Source organism: Marasmius oreades, chromosome 3 (assembly GCF_018924745.1).
Source record: "Marasmius oreades isolate 03SP1 chromosome 3, whole genome shotgun sequence".
Classification (NCBI taxonomy): Eukaryota; Fungi; Basidiomycota; class Agaricomycetes; order Agaricales; family Marasmiaceae; genus Marasmius; species Marasmius oreades.
This window is the reverse complement of record NC_057325.1, coordinates 2,792,483-2,816,866: the sequence shown is the minus strand read 5'-3', so window position 1 is coordinate 2,816,866 and position 24,384 is coordinate 2,792,483. Positions and strand designations below refer to the sequence as shown.

Here is a 24,384-nt window from a genome sequence, read left to right as displayed (position 1 = left end):
AATTGACTACTGAAGGTAGCTAAATCAGGATGTAGATACACTTGAATGAAATATGATTTGATATCTGGCCAATCACAACATTCAAAATTGTACCTGATATTATCCTATTCAGTATTTATATCAGATGAACAAACAGGGAAATTGAACAGAAAACTATCTATTTGGCCAAAGAGTAGGCAAATTTTCCACAAATCACTTCCCGTTTTGGGCGAAGTAAAATGCCGGATTTCACCTGACTTGAATGCCGTACTGATTTTTCCCCACTAACGTTCGCTGGGAGAAAATCGGTCCGGCATTCTGCACAATTAAAATCCGGCATTTCGCTTTACCCAAAACCGAAAATGATCTAAACAAAAGCAATTTACCTTTCGGCCAGATAGATAGTTTTCTAATCAATTTCCCTCTCTGTTTGGCTGAAATCAATACCGAATAGGATAGTATCGGGTACGATTTCAAATGGTTTGATTGACTGGATATCAAATCATATTTCATTTGAGTGTATCTACATCCCGATTTAGCTACCTTCAGTAGTCAATTAAGCTCGAAATAATTTTTCGCTTTTCTGGTGTGTTTGTTTGGCCCCTTTTGTTTATTCAGCGGCAAAACGCCTGGAGTTCTATGTAGTAGTACAACCACCCAGTAGGGCTCTATAAGAATAGTCTATTACTAGCGTGCGCGTCGAGTTAGACATACAGTCCAGCGAATCCAATATGCATATAACAAGAGCCGAGTCAAGGCTTCGACTCTGCCAACATCCGGCGTTTGGTTTCAATCTCATCTCTGAGCATGGTGATCCGGCTATCCAACCGACTGGACAAATCAACGGAATTCGGAGCCAACCCAAGCGCTTTGTCAAGCTTCTCGTTTGCTATTTTGAGAGCCTGTAACCACTGAGAGCGAAGAGCAGCGGGCTCAGGCCGAGACGATGATCGTTCAATGGCCTCCACCTCTTTCAGATCCAGTACTGCCAGTTCGAACCAAGCCACGCCGCCAACCCATGTACTTGTTTCCACTTTATCGTGGCGCTCCGCTGCGTCGTCCAAAAACTTTCGGGAAGCCTCGAAGTCGCTTAGACTTCGATGGACGAGGCCAAGGAGGAGCGAGCGTATTGCCAACTCGTCCGGCGTTGCGAGGTCGACCTGGTTGTATGATGACGACGATTCCGGAGGAATATACTGACTCTGGATTGTCACGGACGGTGTTAGGGCCGACCATTCGAGGATGTGCGCTTCCGCTGTCTCCGGTGAGATCCTGGCGTGATTATTCCAGACTAGTATGATTATAAGTTCACTCCGGAAAGGACTAAAGATTGATGAACTTACAAATGCCAATCTCTGAACGTGAGGATAACAGGAGCAAAGGTCACTTTCGTAGTGTCAAGAATCAAGGACAATGGCAAACCTTCTGCAGGACTGATCACTATACAATCCACAATTTGTTTCGCACCCAGCTTTTTTGCTTTGCCCTCATAAAACTCCACTATAAAACCAATCGTTCAGTACACATTTGGAGCACCGATGAGCCTTACATTTTTTCATGATGAGCATTTCGGTTGGAGGCGGCTTCCCACCAACCTTTCCTTGCCCTTTCTTTCCCATCAAAGCTGGTACAGCATCGAGAAGCTCTTGTGCTTTGTCTTTGTTCCCTGTCGAAAAATAGCAACCAGCGGCAAGGAAATAGTATGTGGCATGGGACCTAGATGAGGAGATGAACGAGACAACAAGAAGTGTAAGAAGATTCCTCACCAATTGTTGAGTTCGGTCATACGTATGAACATTTCTGCCGCCTCTTGATATTGACGACGCGATAGATACGTCCAGGCAAGTTCGAAAACAAGCATAGTATCCGCTTGCCTGAATGCCTTGCTTTCAACCTTTTTGCTCGGCTCCAGTCCCTCCGTCAGGACTTTGATCGCTCCCTCCAAATCTCCAGACATCCGCTTGATCTTTGCTTGGTTCAGGATCCATAGCGAGCCATTTGGGTACCTCGCATGAACCGAGTCGACAATCGCGGTATATTGACGTAGGATATAGGTTTCGTCTGCTTGATATCCAGAAAGCAGAAGAACAATACCACGATAGGTCATTAAGACTAATCTAGCCTGAGTCATGAGATAATCAAATGATAGAAGACATGTCAAAATATGAACTGACCCAGCAAAAACCGAATGAACGTCCTTCTTCGCTGCGCTCACGGCTAACGCTTGGAGTGCTAGATTTCGATCATGTTTGAAACCAAGAAACCCTACCAGACTCTGTATTTTCTTCGGAAGAAGAGAGAATACGAGATTGAATAGGCCATACCCTGTGAATTTTGCGTTATTAAGAATATAGGTATGTAAAGGAAGCCGACGAAAACTTACCAAACGCAGTTCCACATACAATTAAATCTTCAATAGGGCCATCGGGAGGTAGTGGTGTACCCTCTGGAAAAATCGGCGTAGTCGGGGTAGACGAGCCACTGGAAGTGAGTCGCCCAAAGAAACTGGAACCTTTCCTTGCGGAAGGTATTGATGATATTGAGGACATGGAGGCTTTCGGCCTTAGAGATGGTTTTATTGCAGAAGCAACTTCTCTGAGATCTGGCTGGGAAGGTTTACGAGATGGCCCTGGTGATGCGGCGGGTGTTGTGTAGCCGTCGAGCCCGTTTGGGAAGACAGTTTTGTAAAGCCTTCAATAGTGGCAACAAGTCAGAAAACTTCTTTTAAAGCAAAAACAAGAATCTAGAATCACTTGGTGAACTTTGAATGCGCGCTGGTGAGAACAGCCAAGATTCAATTACTCGCACGAGGGAATATGAACTTCAACACGCACTTGTTTAACGAATACCTGGCTCATGTGAATAAGTCATCCCATTCAACAGATATCGCGTACTTACAAGCATTGAAGATAACCCAAGTACGATTCGCTGAAACATCATAACATCTCAGCGGTCCAGTCGAAGAATGCGAGGATGCCACATACCTTAATGCAGAGGTGATCCCCAATAGAACGACGGCATCGGCGTTCAGGACTTCCATTTCTAAGCCCTCCGGAAACCTGGAGAGACTATTCCTGGCTTTTCCAGCTTGTTTCTTCGACGCCATCTCAGCTTGGGCCAGCAACTTGGACGCTTCAGCCATTTGAGCGGACTGGCACACGATCAAAGTCACTAACGTCAAATGGAAGGAAATGATTTAGACGTACCTCCATTCCCAATGCAGCCTCTAAGAAAACGCAAGCCGCCATTCCAACTAGATGAAAAGGGCTATCGTCAGCGGCGAAGGCGACTTTCGCTTGGACGACGTCGTTATCGAACAGGAAGTCGAAGGCTTTGGTGGCGGCTTGAAGTTGTTCAACAGGGTCTTTACTGCCGACACTAGACATGATGGACGTTGGATAGGAAAAGTCCAATACCCCCGCTTGCTAGCTGTACACCGGGCGTTGATTTTGTTTTGCCCGTCATCGGCATTAGGCAAGTGGGCCTACGGCAATTGCAATTGGGGCGGTGTATGCGGGTCGCACGATACCGTAGTAGAAACTACATACTTAAATGAGGAATAAGAGAACTTCTAGACTCTAACCGAGAAGATTCACGAAATTCAATCATCCATCGCATATGCACCAACATCACTGTAATTCGACTCCTACTACGTTTCGAAGATGAACTATTTCCCTGTTTCTCCTTCCGTCCCCGCTCAGCCAGGGAGATAGAATTGGGTCCTGGAGCTGCATTTGCACGGAAAATTCTCAGGAGGACGAAGAGAAATCTAGGGAGTAGGACCAGAAAAATCCTTGCCTGTCATTAGTGCAAGAGCTTTGATGTCTATCGACAAGAATGAGTGGGTGACCCAGCAGATTCAAGACATAGGGCATACACATCTAAACATTGATTGATACGACCAGGATCCCTCTTGTCCTCCGCTTTGAAATTGTTTTTGCATGGTTTCCTATCCCTCCCTGGCAGGATGTACGAAATAAGTTCCAAGTTCATAGTCTTCACCAGACTGAGGAAGGGGAGTTAGGACAAGTGAGCCCGGAAAGGAAAAAGCAACCGACATCATAGAACAACTCTGTTTCTTCCTTACTCCATCTGCTTCCCCGAAATCGCTTTCCATACGTCCCGGAGTTGACAAACTTGGTCATATCACTCTCTATAACTTTTTCGTATTCACCTTCTCCTTGTTCACCCTCTACACGGTCTACAACAAGCAATCTTCATCGATGATGGTCCCGCCCGATGCGGACCTGTCATGAATCATGATTGCTCAAAATTTCCACTGCCTTGCTTGAAACCCTCCCTCGGCCAGTGTCTTCGCATAAAGCCGCCATCGTAGTAGACGTAGGATCGAGCTCTGCTCCGGGATCCGCTGAAGGTCAAATGGAGTCTGGGAATGGGATCGGCGAGGAGGTTTTGGTCTTCGTTGGAGAAGAAGGATCTACGGTAGTAGATTTACGTGTTGTCCTTTTCGGTTTTGTTCCCGACGACGACGCTTTTGCTTTTGGCCTCGACTTCACTACCATCCGCAATTCGTTCGTTTCCATCTTCCTCCCCTCCAGTTTCTTCTATCTTTGCCGCACTCTTTCTCTTTCGCTTAGCCCTCTTGTTCAGTAATTTCGCCGTCAATACCGTCGATAACAATCTGACTTGCATCCCGTTGCTCACCGCTTTGCTCTGCAGCGGTGGTCGTGCGAGAGTGTACTTCTGAAGACGAAGGTTCATTACTGTATTGTTCAACTTGTCATTTGTCGCTTGTGCTTGAGATTGCATCGAGATTAATGAACGTGGCACGAGCTTTGGCACTCCCGCTCGTAACTTAGTCATTTGAAACTGGAGCCTGCGTTTGAGACCAAGAGACTCACACTACTTTGGAGTAGCGGAGGAAGCGGCACTGGGTAGTCCGAGTCGTGGGTATGTTTGGATGCGAGTTGCTTGAGCGGTTATCATCTCTATTCTCCAACTCCCATCCTCACAATCCGGCAGTCCTCTTTAAAATCGACGGTTTGATTCCCCGTCAAAACGTTGTGGCTAATCTTTTTGCAACACTTTCATTCGATCAAAGCATCTCAGTGGGCTACAGTTCTGGCTGCTCTCCAGCTACCAGTATCTTCCTGCGGACTTTTGAACGCGTCTCTCGTCTGCAAGCAGCTCTTGACCCAATCGTCGCTTATCGGGAAGGATGAAACTCCAGTAGTCTGGGATTCACATTACGCCGATTGACAGATGCGGGGCTTATCGTGGCCAGCTTAACTCAATGCTTGTATGAAACATTCGTCAGTTCATTTTCTTAAGGACTCGACTGAACGTGAACAGTCACCACTAAAATTGCGGGTACCTCAGCACAGGTGCCAACTAGCCGTCTCAATTACGAAGACGAGTACCACTCCGTGCTGTAGAGAAACCTGCTATGTAGAAGCTCACAAGACCAGTCGGGCGCCATTCAACTCCGTCCGCCAGCGAAGACTTGAAGGTCGACAACTGACTGACACCTTATATGAACGCCCGTGAAAATGGCTAGCGCAGTACGCCGCTGCTATGTAGAAGCTCACAAGTGCGCGTTCAATCTGTCTGAAGGTCGACAACTGACTGACACCTCATATGAACACTCGTGGAAAGGGGTACTGCAGCACCCCCGGCTACTAGGCCTGGCCCACGGACTTCATCACTTCATTTCTGGGGTTCGACTGGAAGCATAAAAGGTGGGGGTATCATGGTCCGTCAACTCACATCGCCAGCATTCTGCCGGCAGAGTCAAAGTAACCAAAGAGACAATAAAGACAGCCTCAACGGCCCCCAGGTAAGCACGGCCATGATCTTCCCTCACCGTCAGACGTCGTTGGGTCTAAGCATCGGTCTTCCTCGATTAGCAGAGTGTGAACATGGGAGACAGGAATCCAATCATGAACAAGATCGTCGAGTGGGGGAATGCCAACGGAGAAAAGATTGAGCAGGCCTACAGCTTCAACGGTGGATGGGAAGGATGGGTCCAAGTCGAGCTCGCCATTGCATTCAAACGAGCCTTTGAGGGGCCTGGTTCCACCGTCACCGTCACTCGCGAGGACCTCGTTTATCAGGGTAATAACCAGCGATCGGATATCCTCTTCACTACGAGGAGAGGTGCCGAACGCTTCACCAATATGCTCGAGTTGAAGTGCGAAACTTCGAGAGCTGGTGGAGCTGCTGCGTTCGCCGCTGCAGTCCAAGCAGATTGTGCCAAGGTCAACAATGGGTTGATCAATAACCAATTCACTCCTTGCAAGGCGTGGGTCATCGCCTTCAGTGTGACGAGAAATCTGACGAATCTGACGGTGGGAGTGGATCAAAATAATCAGCCTAGGCATTTGAGGGCGTATCCGGATACGATCCGTGCAGGCGGGAGGACCATCACGTTGTATTATGGGTGGAGGGATTTCGCTTGAAAGATTCGAAGATGCTGGGGATCTTGTAGGGGTCTTGTAGGCGGTAAATATGCAATTACAGCAGTTAAGTATATACCGGTCCATATCCTCGTCTTGCTGCAAGGACATGTAAGAGTCAGACGAGGTGATGAAACTCACCATCCTCTGTCCTATCGAATTCTGTCATCGGGCCAAAGGCTGAGATGAGGCTACCTCTAGCAGAATTTGGTATCTAGGCCTCGGCGTGTGGTCAAGTGTCCCGGTCCAGGCCTTGTGTATTCTCAGACTCCTCACTGGTTAAAAGGCTCAGTGGTAGTGCACATAAACAGATCAGGAAGTGCAGACGGTAGCGGTAGCCCCCTGAGGAGAGCTTTGGCAGACTCGAAACCGCTCCAACCCGTTTCACCACCCAGCCTCTCGCCCAGCTAACAGGACCCTATCTATGGAGACGGTCGCCTGCAGCGGTATGGATGTTTGGCCTGCGACGCTCGGTTAGAGTTGGGTGCCTTCTCGCTTTATTCTAAGTGGCAGTTGCATAGAGTCATTCTCGATGCGCCAGCAACCAAGGCTTAGGGACAATGTTGGCTGACCTTGCTACTATCGCAATTCCAAATTTCGTTCTATGAGAGCAAACCATGACTACATACTAGTAGTATCATAAAGACGCAGCGTGCACCCACATCACCTTACCTACCACTGGGTGGAGTTACAGACTTAGTACGGTTTTGCAGTTCCAAGTTTGAACGGAACTAATAGTTAGAACGAGTCAAGCTACAGTTTGGTGCCATGTTGTTAAATGAGGAATGAGAGAACTTTTAGACTCTAACCGAGAAAATTCACAAAGTTCAATCATCCATCGCATATGCATCAACATCACCCAAAACTTCTACCCCATCTTCAAGCACTGTAGTTCGACTCCTACTACGTTTCGAAGCTGAACTATTTCCCTGTTTCTCCTTCCGTCCCCGCTCAGCCAGGGAGATAGAATTGGGTTCTGGAGCTGCGTTTGCACCAGAGGTATCCTCAGGAGAACGGATAGGAGGAGGAAGAGAAATCTGGGGAGTAGGGCCAGAAAAATCCTTGCCTGTCATTCGTGCAAGAGTTTTGATGTCTATCGACAAGAATGAGTGGATGACCCAGCAGATACAAAACATAGGGTATACACACCTACTGGAATCCGATTATTCAAGTATTGATTGATACGACCAGGATCCCTCTTGTCCTCCGCTTTGAACTTGTTTTTGCATGCTTTCCTATCCCTCCCTGGCAGGATGTACGAAATAAGTTCATAATTTTCACCGTACTGAGCAAGTGCCTAGAGGAGGGGGAGTTAGGATAAGTGAGCCCGGAAAGGAAAAATAACCGACATCATAGAACAACTCTGTTTCTTCCTTACTCCATCTGCTTCCCCGAAATCGCTTTCCATACGTCCCGGAGTTGACAAACTTGGTCATATCACTCTCTATAACTTTTTCGTATTCACCTTCTCCTTGTTCACCCTCTACACGGTCTACAACAAGCGATTCTTCATCGATGATGGTCTCGCCGTTAGGCCCGATACGGACCTGAACTTTGAATCGTGAATGCTGTAGAGATTGCGAATAGTCGAAATCGTCGGGGTTACCGTTCGAGTTCGCAGGTTCCTCTGGGTTCAACCCGGGAGCGGGAGAAAGTAAATTCCCGTTATCCGCCTGCTCTAGTACCTTGCTCAGTTCCTTCTCTTTTCCTGCTCTTCGCTCCTCTTCTTCTTCTTCCGCCAAACCATATTTCTTCCTCTCCATCATCATTTTCAACCTCACCCTTCTCTCCTTCCTCTCCTTCTTCCATGCTTCATGATTGCTCAAAATTTCCACTGCCTTGCTTGAAACCCGCCCTCGGCCAGTATCTTCGCATAAAGCCGCCATCGTAGTAAGTGTAGGATCGAGCTCTGCTCCGGGATCCGTTGAAGGGTCAAATGGAGATGGAGTCTGGGAATGGGATCGACGAGTTCTTTTCCATGCGGAGGTTTTGGTCGAAGACCCGTCGGTTGGAGAAGATGGATCTGGGGTAGATTTACGTGTTGTCCTTTTCGGTTTTGTTCCCGACGACGACGCTTTTGCTTTTGGCCTCGACTTCTTCTTCGAGGTTCTAGGTTCGGCAGCTTCACTACCATCCACAATCATTTCGTTTCCATCTTCTTCCCCTTCAGTTTCTTCTATCGTTGCCGTACTCGTTCTCTTTCGCTTAGTCCTTTTGTTTTCAGTAGTTTTGTCGTCAATACCGTCGATAACAATCTGGCTTGCATCCCGTTGCTCACCGCTTTGCTCTGCAGCGGTGGTCGTGCGAGAGTGTACTTCTGAAGACGAAGGTTCATTATTATTCGAGTTGTCATTTGTCACTTGTGCTTGAAATTGTGTTAAGCTAATGCGCGTGGTATGGGCTTCAGCTTGGGCACACCCACTTGTAACTAAGTTATTGGAGACTGGAGCCTGCGTTTGAGACCAAGAACGAGCACTGCTTTGGATTTGTGGAGGCGCAGGTGAGGGAAGCGACACTGGCGTTGATCGCGGATATGTTTGGATACGAGTTGGATGATGGGATGAGCTGGAGGGTACGATAGAGGGCGCTTGCGTTTGAGCTGCTGGCGGTGAGAAAGAAAGGGGTACTCCAATGGGCGTCGATAATGGAATCACGGTGTTCGTCCGCTGCAGAGGCCCTTGAGCCTGAGTTTGCTGTCGTTGATCGACAACAGTCTGTGGCTGAGATGGTGCTGTAGGCGAGGAAGGGGCTGTACTCGTCGCTCCCAAATATTCGTTATTGACGCTGGTTTGACTGGGAGGAGCGGGTGTTGGGCGAGATCGCTGCTTAGCGAGCGGCCTGAATACCGCGTTCCCTTTCTCTGCAGAATAAATGAAGCTACAACATCAGAATCAATACGAGCATGAATATATGATTTTCACTGACGGACGCGGCTAGTCATGTTGATGGAGCAGGAACAAGTCTTCGTTCAGCCACGGTTGGGCGTCAAAGTCAATTATCATATGTACCACAACTAAGATTACAGACAACATCCTGTAGCCTATACACGAACGTCCGGAAGAAATACGCATAAGATTATACGAATAAAAACATGAATTGAGGTACAGTGGAAGGGAGGTGGAAATTAAGAAACCGTAAAGTAGACGGGACAATCACATTTCCTCGACTTGTTCAGCCTGTTCTTTCTCGAGTCTCTTCTTCATGGCGCTCACTATTGCGCGGGAAATGAAATGAGGAAGGTTGCTACCTTTCAAAAACAGAATGACTTACCATCCCTGGATATCTGTCCTGTAGACATCCATCCCGGCGGGAAGCAGGCGAGCATTTTCTGATAAAGAACTTTACGGAGACCTTGTTCACTGACTTGCATTACTGAGCCTTCGAGTGTGCTTTTGAGGAATGAGATCAATGTTTAAGTAATTCGAATCCAGCCTAAAGACACGTACTTCTTTTCATTCTCGAGCCTACAGCATTCGTTGCTCAATAGTACCAGCTCCCAAACAATTGCCTTCATTGTTTCCGTCAACCTGAATTTCTTACCTGGCGGTTGAGAATCCTTTCCCCCTTCTTTCCCGCCGTCCTTGCCTCCGCCGTCTCCATTTGCATCGTTACCTCCTGCCCCACCTTCCATATCAATATCCATGTCTTCAGCTGAGGGATGTCGCGTCGGGGCGTTAGAAGCCGAGTCGTCTCCGACGTTGTGTGCAACGAGAGCGCGTGCTTCAGCTTTAGCTTTCTTCTGTCGTTTATCTGTGATCATGTCATCTCAGTGAGACAATGGAGGAAGAGACGCGACTTACCCCATGCAGCACAACTCTTTTCCCATTCCTCTTCAGCTTTGGCAAATCCTTCGTCTGCATGACGCTTAAGCTCCTTCAAAAGCACCTCCTGCCGTTGTACCAGAAGTTGCGTGTGCTCTGCAAATACCGTTCGCTTGATAAGTTTACTCATCGTAAACTTGTTGTAGGGGAACAGAACTGGCATTAGGTTGAAAAAATGTTCGTCGTATTCGTCCATTTTGATCGCTTGTATAGCGATCTGGGCGAGTAGAGGTTTGATATTCGGAGGGAATTTGCCCTTCTGCTCCCAGTTCTCCGCAGCAATAGCTCCCTTAAGCACCTCGAGAGACTTCTGGAGCTCTGGGTGAAAGCTCGCGACATCCACGACCTTCCGTTTCTTGCCACCTTCAACAACGGTGGTATAGCGCTTTCGCTTTTCCCCTGTTCTCACGTGGTCGCCGTCGCCATTGACAAGGGCACCATGATCGTGAGTGGAACCACCGTCTGAATCATAGTATGTCCCAACGGATGAGGAAGTTGGCTGGTTAGGATACGGAATTGGGGGTTCATGTAATGAGAGGCGACGCAAGACACCTGCACTCGGTCCCATAACGCCTCCTGCGAGTGCTTGGCCTAATGAAGGACCAGGGTGGGGCGGTGGGTGTAAAGGAGTGCCCACCTTTGCTTTGGTTTGAGTTTGCAGATGATTGGGCTCCATTTCACTATCAGACATGAGAGGGATTGGTGAATCTTTGGTCCCGTCATGGCCGGTAATGGGACCGTTTGCAGACACAGATGGTGGATCGACGTTGGCAGATTGAACGGAAAGTGGAGGTTTTCTGGATCTGGGTTTCTTCGCGGGAGATTTGGTACTGTCAAAAATAAATATGTTTAGTTGAACATAACCAGACTGGGGAGGTGCAAACATACTGGTCCTTCATCAATGCGACTTCTCCGGATGAGACATAAAAGCCCTGCTGTTTCGTCTGGGCGAAATGTGTGCGTTCATCGAACGCGAGCTCTGAATCATCAATAAATGGATCCGAAACGTCGTAATACTCTGACGCCGCGTTCTTCTTCTGACGAAGAACAGTGAGCAACAACAAAACGAAGTGAGGAAACACGGTGCAAACCTTCTTCTTCTTTTTCAACTCCTCCTGTTGTGGTCCTGGTTCCTCTTCGCTCTCACTTGTGTCGGCTCTCTTCTGTGCAGGCGTAGGCGATCTCTGGCCAGTCTCTCGTGCAAGAGCCGCGATATCAACCTGGTAATTGTCCGGCCCGTGGAGCTTTATCTGTAGTCGAACTGTGTTCAACGCTGGGGGTGGTGGTGGTGGTGGCGACGGAGACCGAGGAGGAGCAACGTTGGCTTTGGACTTCGGTTTTACAGTCGAATGAGGTTTCGAAGAAGTGGAAGGTTGATTTGAAGGAGCAGGAGATGGTGGCTTGTGAGGGTCGTCATCAACGTTCGGAGTAGGATGATGAATAGAGGGCGAGGGTGACTGAGAATGAGGAGAAAGTTCTGGATCGCCCAAGGGAGGAAGTTTGGGCAAAACGATCGCCTCCATCAAACCTGAAAAAATAAAATAAAATATGAAAAGAAGTGAACTTCCAGCGGGGAGCTTCAGAATCAGAACAGCGCTGCGTTTTTGCCAGCTGTTCTGCTCGTTTCAGAGGCCCTTAGTGACCTGGAAGTTTCCTTTTTCGGTAACTGTTTCCCCCACGTCCAAGCCCCAGGCGCGGTTACATTCCTGGGCGAAACAATGACATCGTATATGTTTATATTGTGGATAAAAAACAGGTGAGTGGCGATTTACAGCAAGTTCTTATTTTATATCGGGGCCCTGTACTTATGTGAAGGTGAGTCCAATTATGAAAAGAGGACAACTAATGGATTCAAGCTGAAATAGAAGTGTCGGAATGGCTGAAACACCTGCTCCTAATCATCATTTCGACAAGAATTCGGGCAGCTTGTTCATCGTCGATGGGGGGCTTGGAGTACTTCTTGTTTCGCCTTTCGTTTGTTTCCTTTACCGCCCTCGCAATTCCAAGACACGATGCGCGATGTTTCAGCCATAGACCAGGATAATAATCGTTCCTTCTGTCTAGGCGGATGAACTGCTTGCACCCTAAGCAAAAAACGCTCTTGGGAGTTAGTCGTGTTTTGTCACTCCAAGGATCGTTCTCTAATTTCGCCTTTCGTTGTTCCTCCCTGTCGAACGTGTCCTTACGTTTTCTGGACTTGACATCGCCAGCACGAAACGAGGGATGAGGTTTGGAATACAAACGTGTGCTGGGAACGCGTCCATCATCGTCTGTGATAAAGCTTAGCGATTGGTGTCTGGTTAATAGGGTGGTTAGTTTCCGTATCGCCGATTGGCGGAAGCAACACCATATACGCACTTGGGGCTCAGCTCCCTGCACCCAGGCCTCTCACTCAAGGGCATCGACAATCGTTCTGGGTGGTAGGAATGGATGTAATGAGGCGGGCAGTGTTCACTGGCGAGTTTACATAGAATTAGGACGACAAGATCGAGATCTCAACGAGCTCCATGCAGAATGTCTCAGAACACTCCCACCAGGACCGCAGATTTTTTTCAAGGAATGTCGATGTTCAAACGGGTAGGTTCAATAAGCCATTCTCACCTGTTACTCCCGTCCGCAACCCTTTCTGGCGTATAAATATACTCGAATATCGCTCCATCTATCCGAGACATCAACCTCTTCATGAGCCTCACTGCTGTGAACTGGATCGTGATAACAACCGACGTCCTTCACCGAGAACCCAACAATGGCCGCTCAGCGCTCAGCGCTCAATGCGAACTACTACAATAGTACCAGACAGCGACCACATCCTACCGACTAGGAGCCAGTCCCGGCACAAAAAAATGAAACTCCTACAATCAATCCAGACCAGACAACCTTCAGTGGTAGTCAGAACTTAACCGAGCCGAGTCTCGAGCAGGACCTGGCCGAGCAAGAAGGCTCAGCATATGCTCTAGATCTTGACCCACAGACCAGGACAACAGCTACTTCCACGCTAACAATCTCCCGCGGCCCAATCATGCTCGGAACAATGTGGACGAGATGCTGATCACCGACACAGATATAGACGACGCTGACGTCTGGCAGCAGCTCCAGCAGCCCCCGTCCCGAAGTCGATTAGAAAAGACTCAAGCGGTCACTTGTCCACTTCGGGCAAGAGGTACAACGAGAGATTACCCTCACGCCGTAGCGTTGCACAACAACTCGAGAAATTTTAACCGAAACAATTAGACGACTCAAGGCGCAAAACCGGTATGTCCAACTTCACCAAGGACGGGTGGACCGACATTATACAAACGGGTACGAGTTTCTGGTCTTCACCAGACAGATCGTTTCCTTGAAGGTTTCAAAGTATGATCATCGACCATACACTCGTAGATTGTACTTGTCGATCTTCGTTTCTCTTTCCATCCCTTCCGTGGTTCTCAGCCTTTGTATTGATTCCGTTTTGATGGTTATGTGGTTATTGCAAACAATGAAAGATATGCATGACAATCCTTGCGGTGAGTTAATAGTCTTCGTTGAAGACAGTGTCTCTTACGATTCGATCAAACCAGCGACCGTTGGTCTTCAGATTTTCGTACGGAAAGGTCCCAGTACTTTTGCCCCTTATTCTTCACTTGAAAGCCAGCGAACTATTGTTACCACCCTAACCTCTCATCTTCGAGTCGAGCCGGCATATGTCTCAGCCTGTTGGTTCGTTCTTACCTTCGCCTTTTGTCTCAAACGCCCCGAAAATAGGCATAACGAGCGGAAAAATTCAATTGCTTTAAGGCAATTTGGAAGCTTCCATCTTCTAGCCGTGGTCATGATGCTCCCTTGCATTCTTCATTTATAAATACTGGGCGACGTTGGTCATTGGGGTTCACGAAAGGTATGAACAAGTTCTCCGATGATGTCTGGGCACAATCTTGACACCTGATTTACTTCACCTTTCTCTCAGCATTTCCTACGATTGAATAATTTAAATTAGCTCAATCTCTATATGAGTCAGAGTCCTCTGTATTCATCGTACCGGAGTAGCCAGATATATCCCAATCTGAGTACAGAGGACAAGTTTGAATTCAGGAAACTCGTCCGATGGCGGCGCAATCACTGACGCTGCCATTAACGTACCTTCCAGGTCTCACGATATTACGTTACGCACGGTAGGAGGCATATGCCGATCCGGCACCCCCCGAAAACACCCATTTCTGTACCTCGGACCATTTTGAGGCTCGGTCACGGTGCTTTCTCATACGGGTCGGCCATCCCAGAGCCGGCGTTTGTGCCTAAACGCTACTTACATAAGAATAGTCATCCTTTCTTTTCAACGCCCACCCATCAAGTTTTCGTTTGTTTTTCTGCTCGATCTTCAGCAGCTGTCATCCTTTCCTTTGAAGTCAGCAATGTTGAAGCTGCGCCTTGCAATCGTCCTTTACACCTTCGTTCTCGAAGCCCTTTTCCCTTTTCCCAGCCTTCCTGTCTCTGAAAGTATCCAGAAATCCCTTATTTGGCAAACCAGCTTCTTCACTCTTTGGAATGGATACTTTTATATCATCTATTTCATTGCCTTCCTCTACTTCTTCAGCATCTTCTTTGTCATCCGACAAGCCATCTTGAACCGGATGAAACGTAACTCAGACTTCCGCCAGAAGGTTGAAGAGCGCAAGGCCGTTTACGAGGTCAAGCGGGCTGCTAAAGCCGCCGAAGACCGTGCCAAAGGGAAAATTCCCCAGTCACCGCGCAGGGTGTGGGCCAAAATTGTTATAAACTTGGCTCTCTCTGTCATCATGACTGTAAATTGCGCAGTCTGGAACCGCTACACCGATGCGCCAACCGTGTTGGATGGTTCCCTTCGCCGTTTCTATGAGATGTTTCGACTCTCGTCCCGGATCTTTGTGCTTGAAATGGTTGTCCTGTCATTGCTCCTCCCCGTCATCTTTGGGATCAAAGTTCTGCGTGCCCGACGCGCTGCTCGACGGAATGCAGCTGCAGGCTCCGTTCAGACGACGGAAATTCTGGCCGACGGTCGTGCACCAATGAATGAAAAGGTTTTGATCGACCTTTCAGATGGATTGGATTATATCTCAGAGAAGATGGATCTGAACCAGACGCCATACAAGGACGAAGAGGCCGAGTTGAGGGAACCGTTGCTTTGATCATTTCGACCTCAGGACGAACTTGAAGAGGAAGGAGAACTGAGGGTATATTTATGGATCGTTACATCGATTTTCTTTGTTTGCTGCTTGCCAATACCTTTCACCAGTATTTACAGAACATTCTTGGTTGCAATATGTAGATGTACTTTTTGTGACTAGTAAAATCAATACTTGAATTCTTCCCCGTATCGTTGCGCCTGTCGAAGTAGCTCGGTTACACGTAGAAGGGCTTTTTGACCCGCTGTCGGACCGGATACTTATAGGGACAGACAGCGCCTAACATGATCTTATGACACTAATCCGGTCAAGTGCAGCGAGTCTTATCTTGCGGGCCCCCAAGTTTACCCACCTGCGGCGGTTTCAAGCTTCATTCTCATCCTCGTCCACGAACATGGTAGCATATCCTATTCCCACCGGAGAGCGTCTGGCCAAGCTGCGGGAGTTAATGCAGAAGAAAGAAAACGATGTGACCGCCTACATCGTACCCAGCGAAGACCAGCGTGAGCTCCAGGACGACAATCAAGATAATATTCCATTGACCAACAATAATAGATGGAAGCGAGTACAGTGCTGAATGTGATGAACGAAGGGCATTCATCTCAGGTTTTGATGGCTCTGCAGGCGAGATATCTTTGGACATTCACAAGCATCTAGTGATTCACAGTAGCAATTACAGGACTCGCTATCGTCACCCTCAAAGAGGCATTCCTGTTCACCGATGGCCGATATTTCCTCCAAGCGGGACAGCAGCTTGACGAGTAAGTCTCTTTTCACTCGAGGAAATCACTGGAGCCGACCACCGGATGTGTAGCAACTGGACGTTGATGAAGCAAGGGCTCCCAGGTGCGCTCAGATGATGGGATGCGCCGCCTAGTCCATCTGACATTGATTCACTTTGGTACAAGATGTCCCAACTTGGCAGGAATTCCTGAATAACGTATTACCTCCCATTGATACATGTTTGGGTTAACTCATATGTCTGTGTAGAACCTCGAAGAGAAATCGCGAATTGGTCTTGATCCCACCTTGATTACCTTTGGTAACGAACAAGCCCATTATAATGCGCATCACGCACTGATTCGTTTCTAGACGACTCGGAAACCCTCTCAAAATCGTTGAAGCCCCGTAACTCTTCACTCGTTTCCATATCTCAGAATCTTGTTGATGAAGTATGGGACACTCAACGTCCCCCGCGCCCCAAGAATCCCATCGTGCATCTTGACGAAAAGTTCTCGGGTGAATCTCATACATCCAAGCTCGACCGGGTGAAAGTAGCCATTACGGATCCCTCAAGTTCAAAAGCAAGTTATCCCGGCGCCAAACCTCTAGATGGAGCAAGCAGTATTCGCAAGGTCCTCGTTCTCACCGCCCTCGATGACATTGCATGGTTATTTAACTTGCGCGGATCTGACATCGCGTGCAACCCTGTGTTCTTTGCCTATGCCGTGGTTCATCTCGATGATACCAAACCGAGGGCCATTTTGTTCGCTCAGAAAGAGAGCCTCGATGAAGGTAACAACTTGGGTGATACACTGGGAGTGGAGGTAGAAATTCGACCCTATGATGAGGTTTGGACCTATCTCAAAAGTCTAAGCGAGAAGCTGAGAAAGGAAGTCGAGGGTAAGACTGATGTGGACAAGGTAATGGACACATTGTCGGCCCTCACCTTCCCTTGTTGACGGCTCTTCAGAAAGTCGTCTTACTATCGGACAAATCGAGCCTTGCGGTTGCCGAAGCCTTTGGAGAAGTACGACCCACGTTCTTCCCTCGTCTCTCTATCTGACTGTATTCTAGGAGATTATAACAACTGCGCCCTCGCCTGTAACTGCCTTAAAGGCAATCAAGAATCCCGTCGAGCTTGAGGGTTTCCGACAAAGCCATATCCGAGATGGTGTTGCACTAGCCAGATATTTTGCTTGGCTTGAGGAAGCTCTCGCGAACGGGAAGATCTTGACGGAATGGCAAGGTTCCGAAAGATTGGAGGAGTTCCGCAGGTCAGAAGGCTATTCATCAGTCCTCTACTCTTCACTTAATTCCATCGCGCAGCCAACTCAAGTCTTTCAAGGGCCTCAGCTTCCCTACCATATCGTCGACTGGGCCGAACGGAGGTTCGAATAATTTCATGATACTCTTTCCCAGTAAGGCTCATGACTGACTCTTAGCTATTATCCATTACCACCCTACTTCCACTGAAAGTGCGATAATTAAACAAGAACAGATTTATCTTTGTGATTCAGGAGGTTTGTACCTTGAGTCATTGCTTTCAGTTCATGCCGATGAGATTTTTTTAGCTCAGTTTGAGGATGGGACCACCGATGTCACGAGAACTTGGGTATGTTCTCTTCCTAAACCACTATGTCGAGTGATTCACCGAAGTCGTCATAGCATTTTGGACAACCAACAGAGGAGGAGAAGCGCGCTGCTACCAGGGTTCTTCAGGGGCATATCGCTATTGATACAGCAGTTTTCCCTAATGGAACGACCGGTTCGTGAAATGTTTCTGGAGCCTTGACAGCATGTACAATTCTGAAAACTTTTCAGGTTTCGTGATGTGAGTCTCTCCACTTGATTGTGGGCGAACGAGAATGACGCACATGATTCGTGATGCAGCGACTCCTGGGCAAGGCGGTATTTGTGGCAAGACGGACTCGGTATGCCTGCTTCTCACTAGCGTCCCAATCTACTTAACACTTTATCTTTAGACTACAGGTGGGCTCACATAAGCTGGATTGGAGTGACACTCGACTTCATCTTGAGCATAGGCATGGCACGGGACATGGCGTTGGTCATTTCCTAGCCGTCCACGAAGGTCCGCAACAGATCGGTACACGAATAGGTGGAATCCTCTCTTCCCAGTCACGTTGTAGTGGACGAGATATTTATGCCTTGTACAGCTTGTAACTCCACTCCTCTGAAGGCTGGCATGACAGTGTCGAACGAGCCGGGCTATTACGACGATGGGAAGTTTGGGATTAGGATTGAAAATATCGTTCTTGTCAAAGAGGCGGAGACACCAAACAACTTCGGAGAGAAGGGCTATCTGACATTTGAACATGTAACAATGTGGGTCCCCGTCGAAACCGGGCGTGAAACCTCACTGACACCATTTTCATCGCAAAGGTGTCCCATACAAACCAAGCTGGTGGATACAAAGCTTCTCACAGAGAACGGTACTTTAAGAATCACACTGGCCATGACTAAATACACCCTAACTCTCGCTTCTAGAACGTCAATGGTTGAACGACTACAACAGGGAAGTGTGGGAAAAAGTGTCACCCCTGTTGGCTGAGGACGATAGAGCCCTCAAATGGTTAAAGAAGGAGTCCCAGGCAATCTAAATAGTATGGACACTTGTATTTTGATTTGAATAGCAGCATATGCAGGCGAATACTCGAGCGGGAGTTGTATCACTCCCTGACCCAAACGGTGTCCTGTCAAACATACTCATAACACAAATACTCATTCCTTGTGTCCATGACTTTTCGAAGTGGAACCAATGGTGAAAGGCCTTCTGACTTCAGCTGAAAGTCAAGAGTAACGTTTTGAAACGGTGGATCGACAGAAGATCTTCCAGAGATCTGGTACAGCCGTACATCCAGGTCTGCTTGCTGCCATTTCCACCAAACACGATCGAGAGACGCATGGTGGAGATAAAATAAGGGATCTGGAAAGATGGGAATTAAACTTTGATAAGGGAGATTGGACCCATAGTCTCCCACCTCCAGGACTAGAGTATCTGTTGCTCATTTCCCCATTCACTGCAAAATGACCTCCGTCATGAATCTTTACCGCAGAGGTTACAGGTGTGCCTTCGAGCTCTATCCGGAATAGCTCAAAATTCGGCTTCTTGAGCGTGATCGCCACTTGGGCGGGAGTTATAGCAGAAAAGAATGCTGGTGTAAATGCACGTTGAATACAGTGATTAGTGACTGAAGTTCCCGGTCCAAGTGAGAGGTTGTAGTGAGCGAAAGGCCCGTCCTTGACACATCCGCCACCTGTTCCGGGCGTCCAACCTGGGATTTCCGATAGGTTGTGAAATTGACCATTATACCCAGGGATGTCTTCGCCATTGCCACCGAAGCCATAAATGGGATCAAAAATCGGAGACCCAGCAAATCTGGGGGAGGTAATTAGGAAGCAGGACCTGGTAGGCAGCGTTAAACCTACGATTCCAGTCCTTTCCCGACGTCTAATGTCCAGTCCCAGTAGCTTTTCGTAGCGATTCAGATGACGTTTCTATGGAGGATGAAGAAAAAAAAGCTTACGGGGAAGTACCACGATACCCACACTCGTCGTGAAGGGCTGTCTCATAGATGTGGAGCAAGAGTCGATGCCATGGTAGAAATTGTCCCTGTTGTTTCCAAGCACTGAGCAAAAGGTTCATGTTTGTTTAGAAGGAAGTTACTTACCACTAGGTGGACCTCGTCTGCGAGTGTAATATGGGTAGCTTGAAAATCATCGAAACGAGTTTTGGCCTCCGTGATGTTCCCTTTCGATGGCAAAAACTGCAGGCACTTGACCGCCTTGATGTAGTCCGACTTCTGACTTTGACTCAACGTCCGCCTGCAAGAAAAATGACCTTAGAAACGACCTGATAACGCAAGAGTAGGCCACATTCCATTCACGACGTTCAGACGGCGTAGAACACCTTTGGGGAACATCACTGGACGCGAGGCTAGCAACAACGCCGCACGCGAGTAAGGTGGTGAGATAAAGGGATCGCATGTCGATTAGCTTGGCAACTTCGACACTGGACGTCTTCTGATATACCTCCAGGTGTGCGGTAAGAACGGAACCCAATCGAGATTCAAGCCAAATCTGCATTGGGCGGCTAAGGCTTACACTGAATAAGAAGTTGTCGAACGACCGCCCTGGATGACTGTACGGGATGGTCAAGGGGAGGGAGATGTGTAACTTTAGCTTACTCGCTTCTTCCAGAACTACAAAGTCGACTCACATCGATTCCGTTGGTCACATCCTGAACCTTGCGTGGTGGTCTGAATGAGGTACGTCGTAGTCATTGGTGCATTTCGGAGATTTATGGTGCGTGGTTTTTCCGAAATAGATCGTTACCCACATGAGGTATAACTTCTAAACTCAAGTAAAGATGCACATACTCTCGTGACATTCGCATGTTTGGACTAACAGAAATGGGTATCTCCCCTTTGAATTGAAGAGGATAAAATCAATGTAAAGATTCGTGAAAGCTGTAAGTTGTACAACGCGTAGATTTGGATTTCGTGTCCTCGGACAGCGCATCACGAATCTCATGGCACCTGGTACAGAACCGAGAGGAGCTTCATTGTCGACATGGAGTTCGTGTAGTGTTGGTGGACGGTTAATCCATGCTGGCAGCATCAAGAAATGGGTCGTCCCTTTTGATTGAGTGTCTATTGGACCATCAGCGAATTTCATAGACAGATTGTCGACAGGACCCACTTTGATAATCACCGTTTCCGTTTCGACTTTTTATGGCTGTCTTTGGGTTTTTGTTCATCTCCAGCTGAATTAGCTGGATGAGCAGCGCGTGCTCTCTCTTCTCGTTTTCGTGCCTCCGCTTCGCGCTCCCGTTCCTCTTGAGCCTCTTCCATAGCCTTCCCAAATCCCGCTAAGAAATCCAGCGAGCTGTTATACCCTTGTAGCACGAAGTTCATTCCAGCCACGAAAAAATGGACATAGAAGCCGAACCAAGCCAGGGCTTTGCATCCACGGAGAATCTGAGTGAATACCCACTTCAGAATCCAAAAAACGAATTTGGTAGCTGCAAAGCGACCGAGAACGCATGCGTAGTATGCCACGGCAAGGTAAATCTTGGAAATTCGAGGATATGATCGGATGAGATAGAGAAACAGAAAAGCCGGTAGAGCGACATAGAATACAATTGTGAATGCTGCATTTGTGAATGAATTTGAGGGTATGAACGAAGAAAGAGATAACATGGTGGGAATTTCTGTAACGCGTCGACTGCCACCATCTCGGAGAATGACCTCGCGCCCTCCAACGACGCAACGTTGCTCCAATGCCTCGGGACGATAACGGTAACGTGGCTCGCTTATCCACCTGACAGACTTATGTTTGCTTGCATGAGAATAGACGTCCAAAAACATCCTCGGCTTCCCCTCAACGGCCTGTTGGACTCCGGATGATTATTCTCCCATCCATATGTTTATTCAGATTCAGAGTCATGGGTCACGGTATTCAATGGGTGTTCCTGTAGCTCGTTCCCACCGTTAATTCAACAGGCAACAGCAAGCGACTTCGAAGAAGCGTTCGAAGCCTATCGCAATCCCACGCGAAACTTGAAGGTTTCTATTCGGCAAGTACAACTCGGAGCATGTCGACCTTTAAATACTGAGCGATTGCCCCACCCGTGCTGATCTTGACTGCCTTCAGATCCACAATGACAGGCGCCGGCGCAGATGGCACGCAAGAGCTCGTTGCGCTAAGTGGAATCAAGGAGGGGCATGGAAAGGAAGTTGTTCACTCTGAGAAAGTTTCTGCTGAACTTGCTGAACTCGACGACCTTCACTACGGGCTCGAGTTTCCTACCGAGGAAGAGAAACAAACCCTTCGCAGAGTTTCTGATACTCTTCCTTGGAATGCATTCCGTACAGTCTTTCCCCTTTCTGCTACGGCTTTCCGTCCTAAACATCTTTCCATCACAGTGATCGCCCTTATAGAAATGGCGGAGAGATTCTCGGTGGGTCCGGCCTGGTCTCACTCTTCTCGCTGATCTCATCTTTCTCTTCTGTACCCAGTACTATGGCAGTACCGTCGTCTTTGTGAGTCTACCTTACGGTTACCTGTGATCTTGTTTCATCTGCTTATGTGCTCCAGACCAACTTTATTCAGCAAAGCCTCCCTCCCGGATCTCACACGGGAGCTGCTGGTCTCAATGGTCAAGCCGGTGCCTTGGGTTTGGGACAACAAGCATCCACTGGCCTTACTACGTTCTACCAGTTCTGGTATTGAATTTTTTATATCTCGTTTTTCACCACGATCTTCTCAAATCTATAATTTAGGGTGTACCTCACTCCGTTATGTGGAGCATATATTGCGGATACATATCTCGGACGTTTTAACACCATCTGTGTCGCCATTGTCATTACTCTCGTCGGTCACATTATTCTCATCGTCTGCGCACTTCCTGGTGTCATTGAGCACAAGAGTGCCACCGCAGCTTTTGTAGTCGCGATGATCATTATGGGCTTTGGTGAGGAAGATACAGACAACAGTTCCATTCGTTGACGCTATTTGCACTTAGGAACCGGGACCTTCAAATCCAATATTTCACCTTTAATCGCCGAACAATATAGGCGCACACAATTATTCATCAGAACAGAGAAGAACGGCGAGCGTGTCGTCGTTGATCCTGCCTTGACGATAGCTCGCGTCTATATGGTAAGATGTACATGTACAACTCTGGCAACATATTCCGAACCTAATAACGGCCTTTGTAGTACTTCTACCTGTTCGTCAACGTAGGCTCGTTGATCGGACAAATTGCCATGACCTATGCTGAGAAGGTGCGACTTGACCTAATCTCAGATTTTCTCCTCCCTGACTATTTAAAGTTCGTCGGCTTTTGGCTTGCGTTTACACTGCCCACTATCATTTTCTTCATATGTCCTCTCGTGCTTTGGTTTGGGCGTAACCGATATATCCGCTCTCCACCCACAGGGTCTATTCTGGCCACGGCTCTCAAGTTATGGGGTCTCGCTATGAAGGGACGCTGGCGCATAAATCCCGTCACGTCCTACCGTTTGCTCACAGCGCCCGACTTCTGGGAAAACGTCAAACCGAGTAAACTAGGTGACGCTAAACCGGCATGGATGACTTTCGACGACCTTTGGGTAGATGAAGTAAGACGAGGACTAAAAGCTTGTACTGTATTTTGCTGGTTCCCCATTTACTGTGAGTGATAAGCAGCATTGTGAAAAACACATCTAAATACGCGACTGTAACAAGGGCTTTCCTACAACCAGTTGAACAACAATCTTACGTCCCAGGCAGCCACCATGTCTACTCATGGCCTCCCCAACGATGTGTTGTCAAACTTGGATCCCTTTGCATTGATCATTTTCATTCCAATCTGTGATATGTTTGTGCGTCCACTAAATCGAGTGTCGTTGACGAAATATTTATGGAATGTTTTTGCAGATATATCCATTTTTGCGATCTAATGGAATTAGGTGGACCTCCCTCAAAAAGATTACAGCCGGCTTTGCTACTGGTCAGTGACAATTTCAAGCGATTTATCAGTACTTTCGTTGAAGAACTCTCAGGTTCGGCCGCTATGATCTGGGCTGCGGGTATGTCATTTCACGCATGGTATTCCTTTCTTGATTTGACACTTTGTAGTCCTCCAACACTATATCTACAAGGTATTTATCTTGCATCTCCTTAAACCTATTTTACTGACTCTGTATTTACAGACCAACCCTTGCGGAAACCACGCCGCGACTTGTAAGGATGCAAACGGCAATGTCCTCGTCTCGCCGTTGAATGTATGGATTCAAACCGGCTCGTAAGTGGCTCTCTGTTATTCTGCTAAAGTTTGTCTGAATGTAGCTTTTAGATATGTTCTGATTGCGTTTAGCGAAATATTCGCATCCATCACCGGCTTGGAGTACGCTTTCACCAAGGCACCAAAGAACATGAAATCTCTGGTCATGTCTATTTTCTTGGTAACTTCAGCGCTTTCAGCTGCACTGGGAGAAGCCTTCGTCTGTAAGCACATTTCTTCAGATTAAAGCTATCCGAAACAATTAAGTTGTCTCATAGCGCTTGCAATTGATCCCTTACTCGTTTGGAACTATGGAGTAATGGGAGTTTTGGCTGGCGTAACCGGTGTTCTTTTCTGGTTCTCTGTCTCCAAGCTTGACAAGGAAGAGGATTATTTGAATAACCTGAGTGGCGGGAATGAAATAGTCCGAGATGAAGCATAACTTGGCACTCGACATACGTTTCCACTGGTCTCTACTTAGCTATTTTTTCTGTCGTTTTATTTTTCAATGCCATACTATG

General features: G+C 47.7%; 11 protein-coding genes across 12 annotated transcripts; 5 read left to right on the top strand and 6 right to left on the bottom strand.

Annotated features, from left to right (window-relative positions):
* Positions 1–562: 562 nt before the first annotated feature.
* Positions 563–4,889, bottom strand: E1B28_006250 (uncharacterized protein). 2 transcript variants are annotated; one of them, XM_043150892.1, is made up of 14 exons: positions 3,857–4,889; positions 3,778–3,804; positions 3,186–3,707; positions 2,964–3,130; positions 2,878–2,907; positions 2,814–2,828; positions 2,733–2,753; positions 2,363–2,670; positions 2,154–2,304; positions 1,746–2,096; positions 1,529–1,695; positions 1,402–1,479; positions 1,323–1,334; positions 563–1,270 (listed from the first exon to the last, which is right to left on the bottom strand). In XM_043150892.1, the coding sequence occupies exons 3-14, from the start codon at positions 3,363–3,365 to the stop codon at positions 732–734; spliced, it is 2,019 nt and encodes a 672-aa protein (XP_043011982.1). In that variant the 5' UTR covers positions 3,366–3,707; positions 3,778–3,804; positions 3,857–4,889; the 3' UTR covers positions 563–731. The 2 variants fall into 2 exon arrangements, with proteins under 2 accessions (XP_043011982.1, XP_043011981.1); XM_043150891.1 differs by lacking the exons at positions 2,814–2,828; positions 2,964–3,130; positions 3,186–3,707; positions 3,778–3,804; positions 3,857–4,889 and having other exon boundaries at positions 2,733–2,812; positions 2,878–2,900.
* A 50-nt stretch (positions 4,890–4,939) lies between these two features.
* On the top strand, positions 4,940–6,570 carry E1B28_006249 (uncharacterized protein). Its single transcript, XM_043150890.1, has 4 exons — positions 4,940–5,252; positions 5,325–5,530; positions 5,596–5,776; positions 5,847–6,570. The coding sequence occupies exons 2-4, from the start codon at positions 5,490–5,492 to the stop codon at positions 6,396–6,398; spliced, it is 774 nt and encodes a 257-aa protein (XP_043011980.1). The 5' UTR covers positions 4,940–5,252; positions 5,325–5,489; the 3' UTR covers positions 6,399–6,570.
* A 471-nt stretch (positions 6,571–7,041) lies between these two features.
* Positions 7,042–9,365, bottom strand: E1B28_006248 (uncharacterized protein). The gene is made up of 5 exons (XM_043150889.1): positions 9,321–9,365; positions 8,818–9,255; positions 7,745–8,760; positions 7,545–7,692; positions 7,042–7,488 (listed from the first exon to the last, which is right to left on the bottom strand). The coding sequence occupies exons 1-5, from the start codon at positions 9,334–9,336 to the stop codon at positions 7,223–7,225; spliced, it is 1,884 nt and encodes a 627-aa protein (XP_043011979.1). The 5' UTR covers positions 9,337–9,365; the 3' UTR covers positions 7,042–7,222.
* A 182-nt stretch (positions 9,366–9,547) lies between these two features.
* Positions 9,548–11,739, bottom strand: E1B28_006247 (uncharacterized protein; the record flags this gene model as incomplete). Its single annotated transcript, XM_043150888.1, has 6 exons — positions 9,548–9,606; positions 9,666–9,784; positions 9,842–10,145; positions 10,196–11,046; positions 11,105–11,253; positions 11,308–11,739. The coding sequence occupies 6 exons, from the start codon at positions 11,737–11,739 to the stop codon at positions 9,548–9,550; spliced, it is 1,914 nt and encodes a 637-aa protein (XP_043011978.1).
* A 328-nt stretch (positions 11,740–12,067) lies between these two features.
* Positions 12,068–12,618, bottom strand: E1B28_006246 (uncharacterized protein; the record flags this gene model as incomplete). Its single annotated transcript, XM_043150887.1, has 2 exons — positions 12,068–12,512; positions 12,575–12,618. 2 exons carry the CDS (start codon positions 12,616–12,618, stop codon positions 12,068–12,070), a joined length of 489 nt encoding a protein of 162 aa, XP_043011977.1.
* A 1,892-nt stretch (positions 12,619–14,510) lies between these two features.
* E1B28_006245 (uncharacterized protein) lies at positions 14,511–15,544 on the top strand. Its single transcript, XM_043150886.1, has one exon. The coding sequence runs from the start codon at positions 14,605–14,607 to the stop codon at positions 15,355–15,357; it is 753 nt and encodes a 250-aa protein (XP_043011976.1). The 5' UTR covers positions 14,511–14,604; the 3' UTR covers positions 15,358–15,544.
* A 204-nt stretch (positions 15,545–15,748) lies between these two features.
* On the top strand, positions 15,749–17,850 carry E1B28_006244 (uncharacterized protein; the record flags this gene model as incomplete). Its single annotated transcript, XM_043150885.1, has 12 exons — positions 15,749–15,857; positions 15,910–15,978; positions 16,034–16,115; positions 16,169–16,200; positions 16,263–16,294; positions 16,345–16,396; positions 16,447–16,997; positions 17,048–17,104; positions 17,152–17,351; positions 17,404–17,465; positions 17,520–17,689; positions 17,743–17,850. The coding sequence occupies 12 exons, from the start codon at positions 15,749–15,751 to the stop codon at positions 17,848–17,850; spliced, it is 1,524 nt and encodes a 507-aa protein (XP_043011975.1).
* A 111-nt stretch (positions 17,851–17,961) lies between these two features.
* E1B28_006243 (uncharacterized protein) lies at positions 17,962–18,695 on the top strand (the record flags this gene model as incomplete). Its single annotated transcript, XM_043150884.1, has 5 exons — positions 17,962–18,008; positions 18,060–18,193; positions 18,252–18,420; positions 18,478–18,527; positions 18,583–18,695. 5 exons carry the CDS (start codon positions 17,962–17,964, stop codon positions 18,693–18,695), a joined length of 513 nt encoding a protein of 170 aa, XP_043011974.1.
* Positions 18,696–18,791: 96 nt separating this feature from the next.
* E1B28_006242 (uncharacterized protein) lies at positions 18,792–20,018 on the bottom strand (the record flags this gene model as incomplete). The annotated part of the gene is made up of 6 exons (XM_043150883.1): positions 18,792–19,021; positions 19,077–19,474; positions 19,525–19,566; positions 19,623–19,708; positions 19,767–19,920; positions 19,972–20,018. 6 exons carry the CDS (start codon positions 20,016–20,018, stop codon positions 18,792–18,794), a joined length of 957 nt encoding a protein of 318 aa, XP_043011973.1.
* A 477-nt stretch (positions 20,019–20,495) lies between these two features.
* Positions 20,496–21,308, bottom strand: E1B28_006241 (uncharacterized protein). Its single transcript, XM_043150882.1, has 2 exons — positions 20,797–21,308; positions 20,496–20,747 (listed from the first exon to the last, which is right to left on the bottom strand). The coding sequence occupies exon 1, from the start codon at positions 21,294–21,296 to the stop codon at positions 20,805–20,807; it is 492 nt and encodes a 163-aa protein (XP_043011972.1). The 5' UTR covers positions 21,297–21,308; the 3' UTR covers positions 20,496–20,747; positions 20,797–20,804.
* A 233-nt stretch (positions 21,309–21,541) lies between these two features.
* On the top strand, positions 21,542–24,305 carry E1B28_006240 (uncharacterized protein; the record flags this gene model as incomplete). The annotated part of the gene is made up of 17 exons (XM_043150881.1): positions 21,542–21,551; positions 21,607–21,673; positions 21,751–21,965; positions 22,023–22,057; positions 22,116–22,139; positions 22,195–22,322; positions 22,380–22,570; positions 22,622–22,758; positions 22,818–22,883; positions 22,932–23,271; positions 23,326–23,462; positions 23,518–23,590; positions 23,643–23,669; positions 23,719–23,741; positions 23,793–23,884; positions 23,936–24,087; positions 24,142–24,305. The coding sequence occupies 17 exons, from the start codon at positions 21,542–21,544 to the stop codon at positions 24,303–24,305; spliced, it is 1,881 nt and encodes a 626-aa protein (XP_043011971.1).
* Between the last annotated feature and the right edge of the window lie 79 nt (positions 24,306–24,384).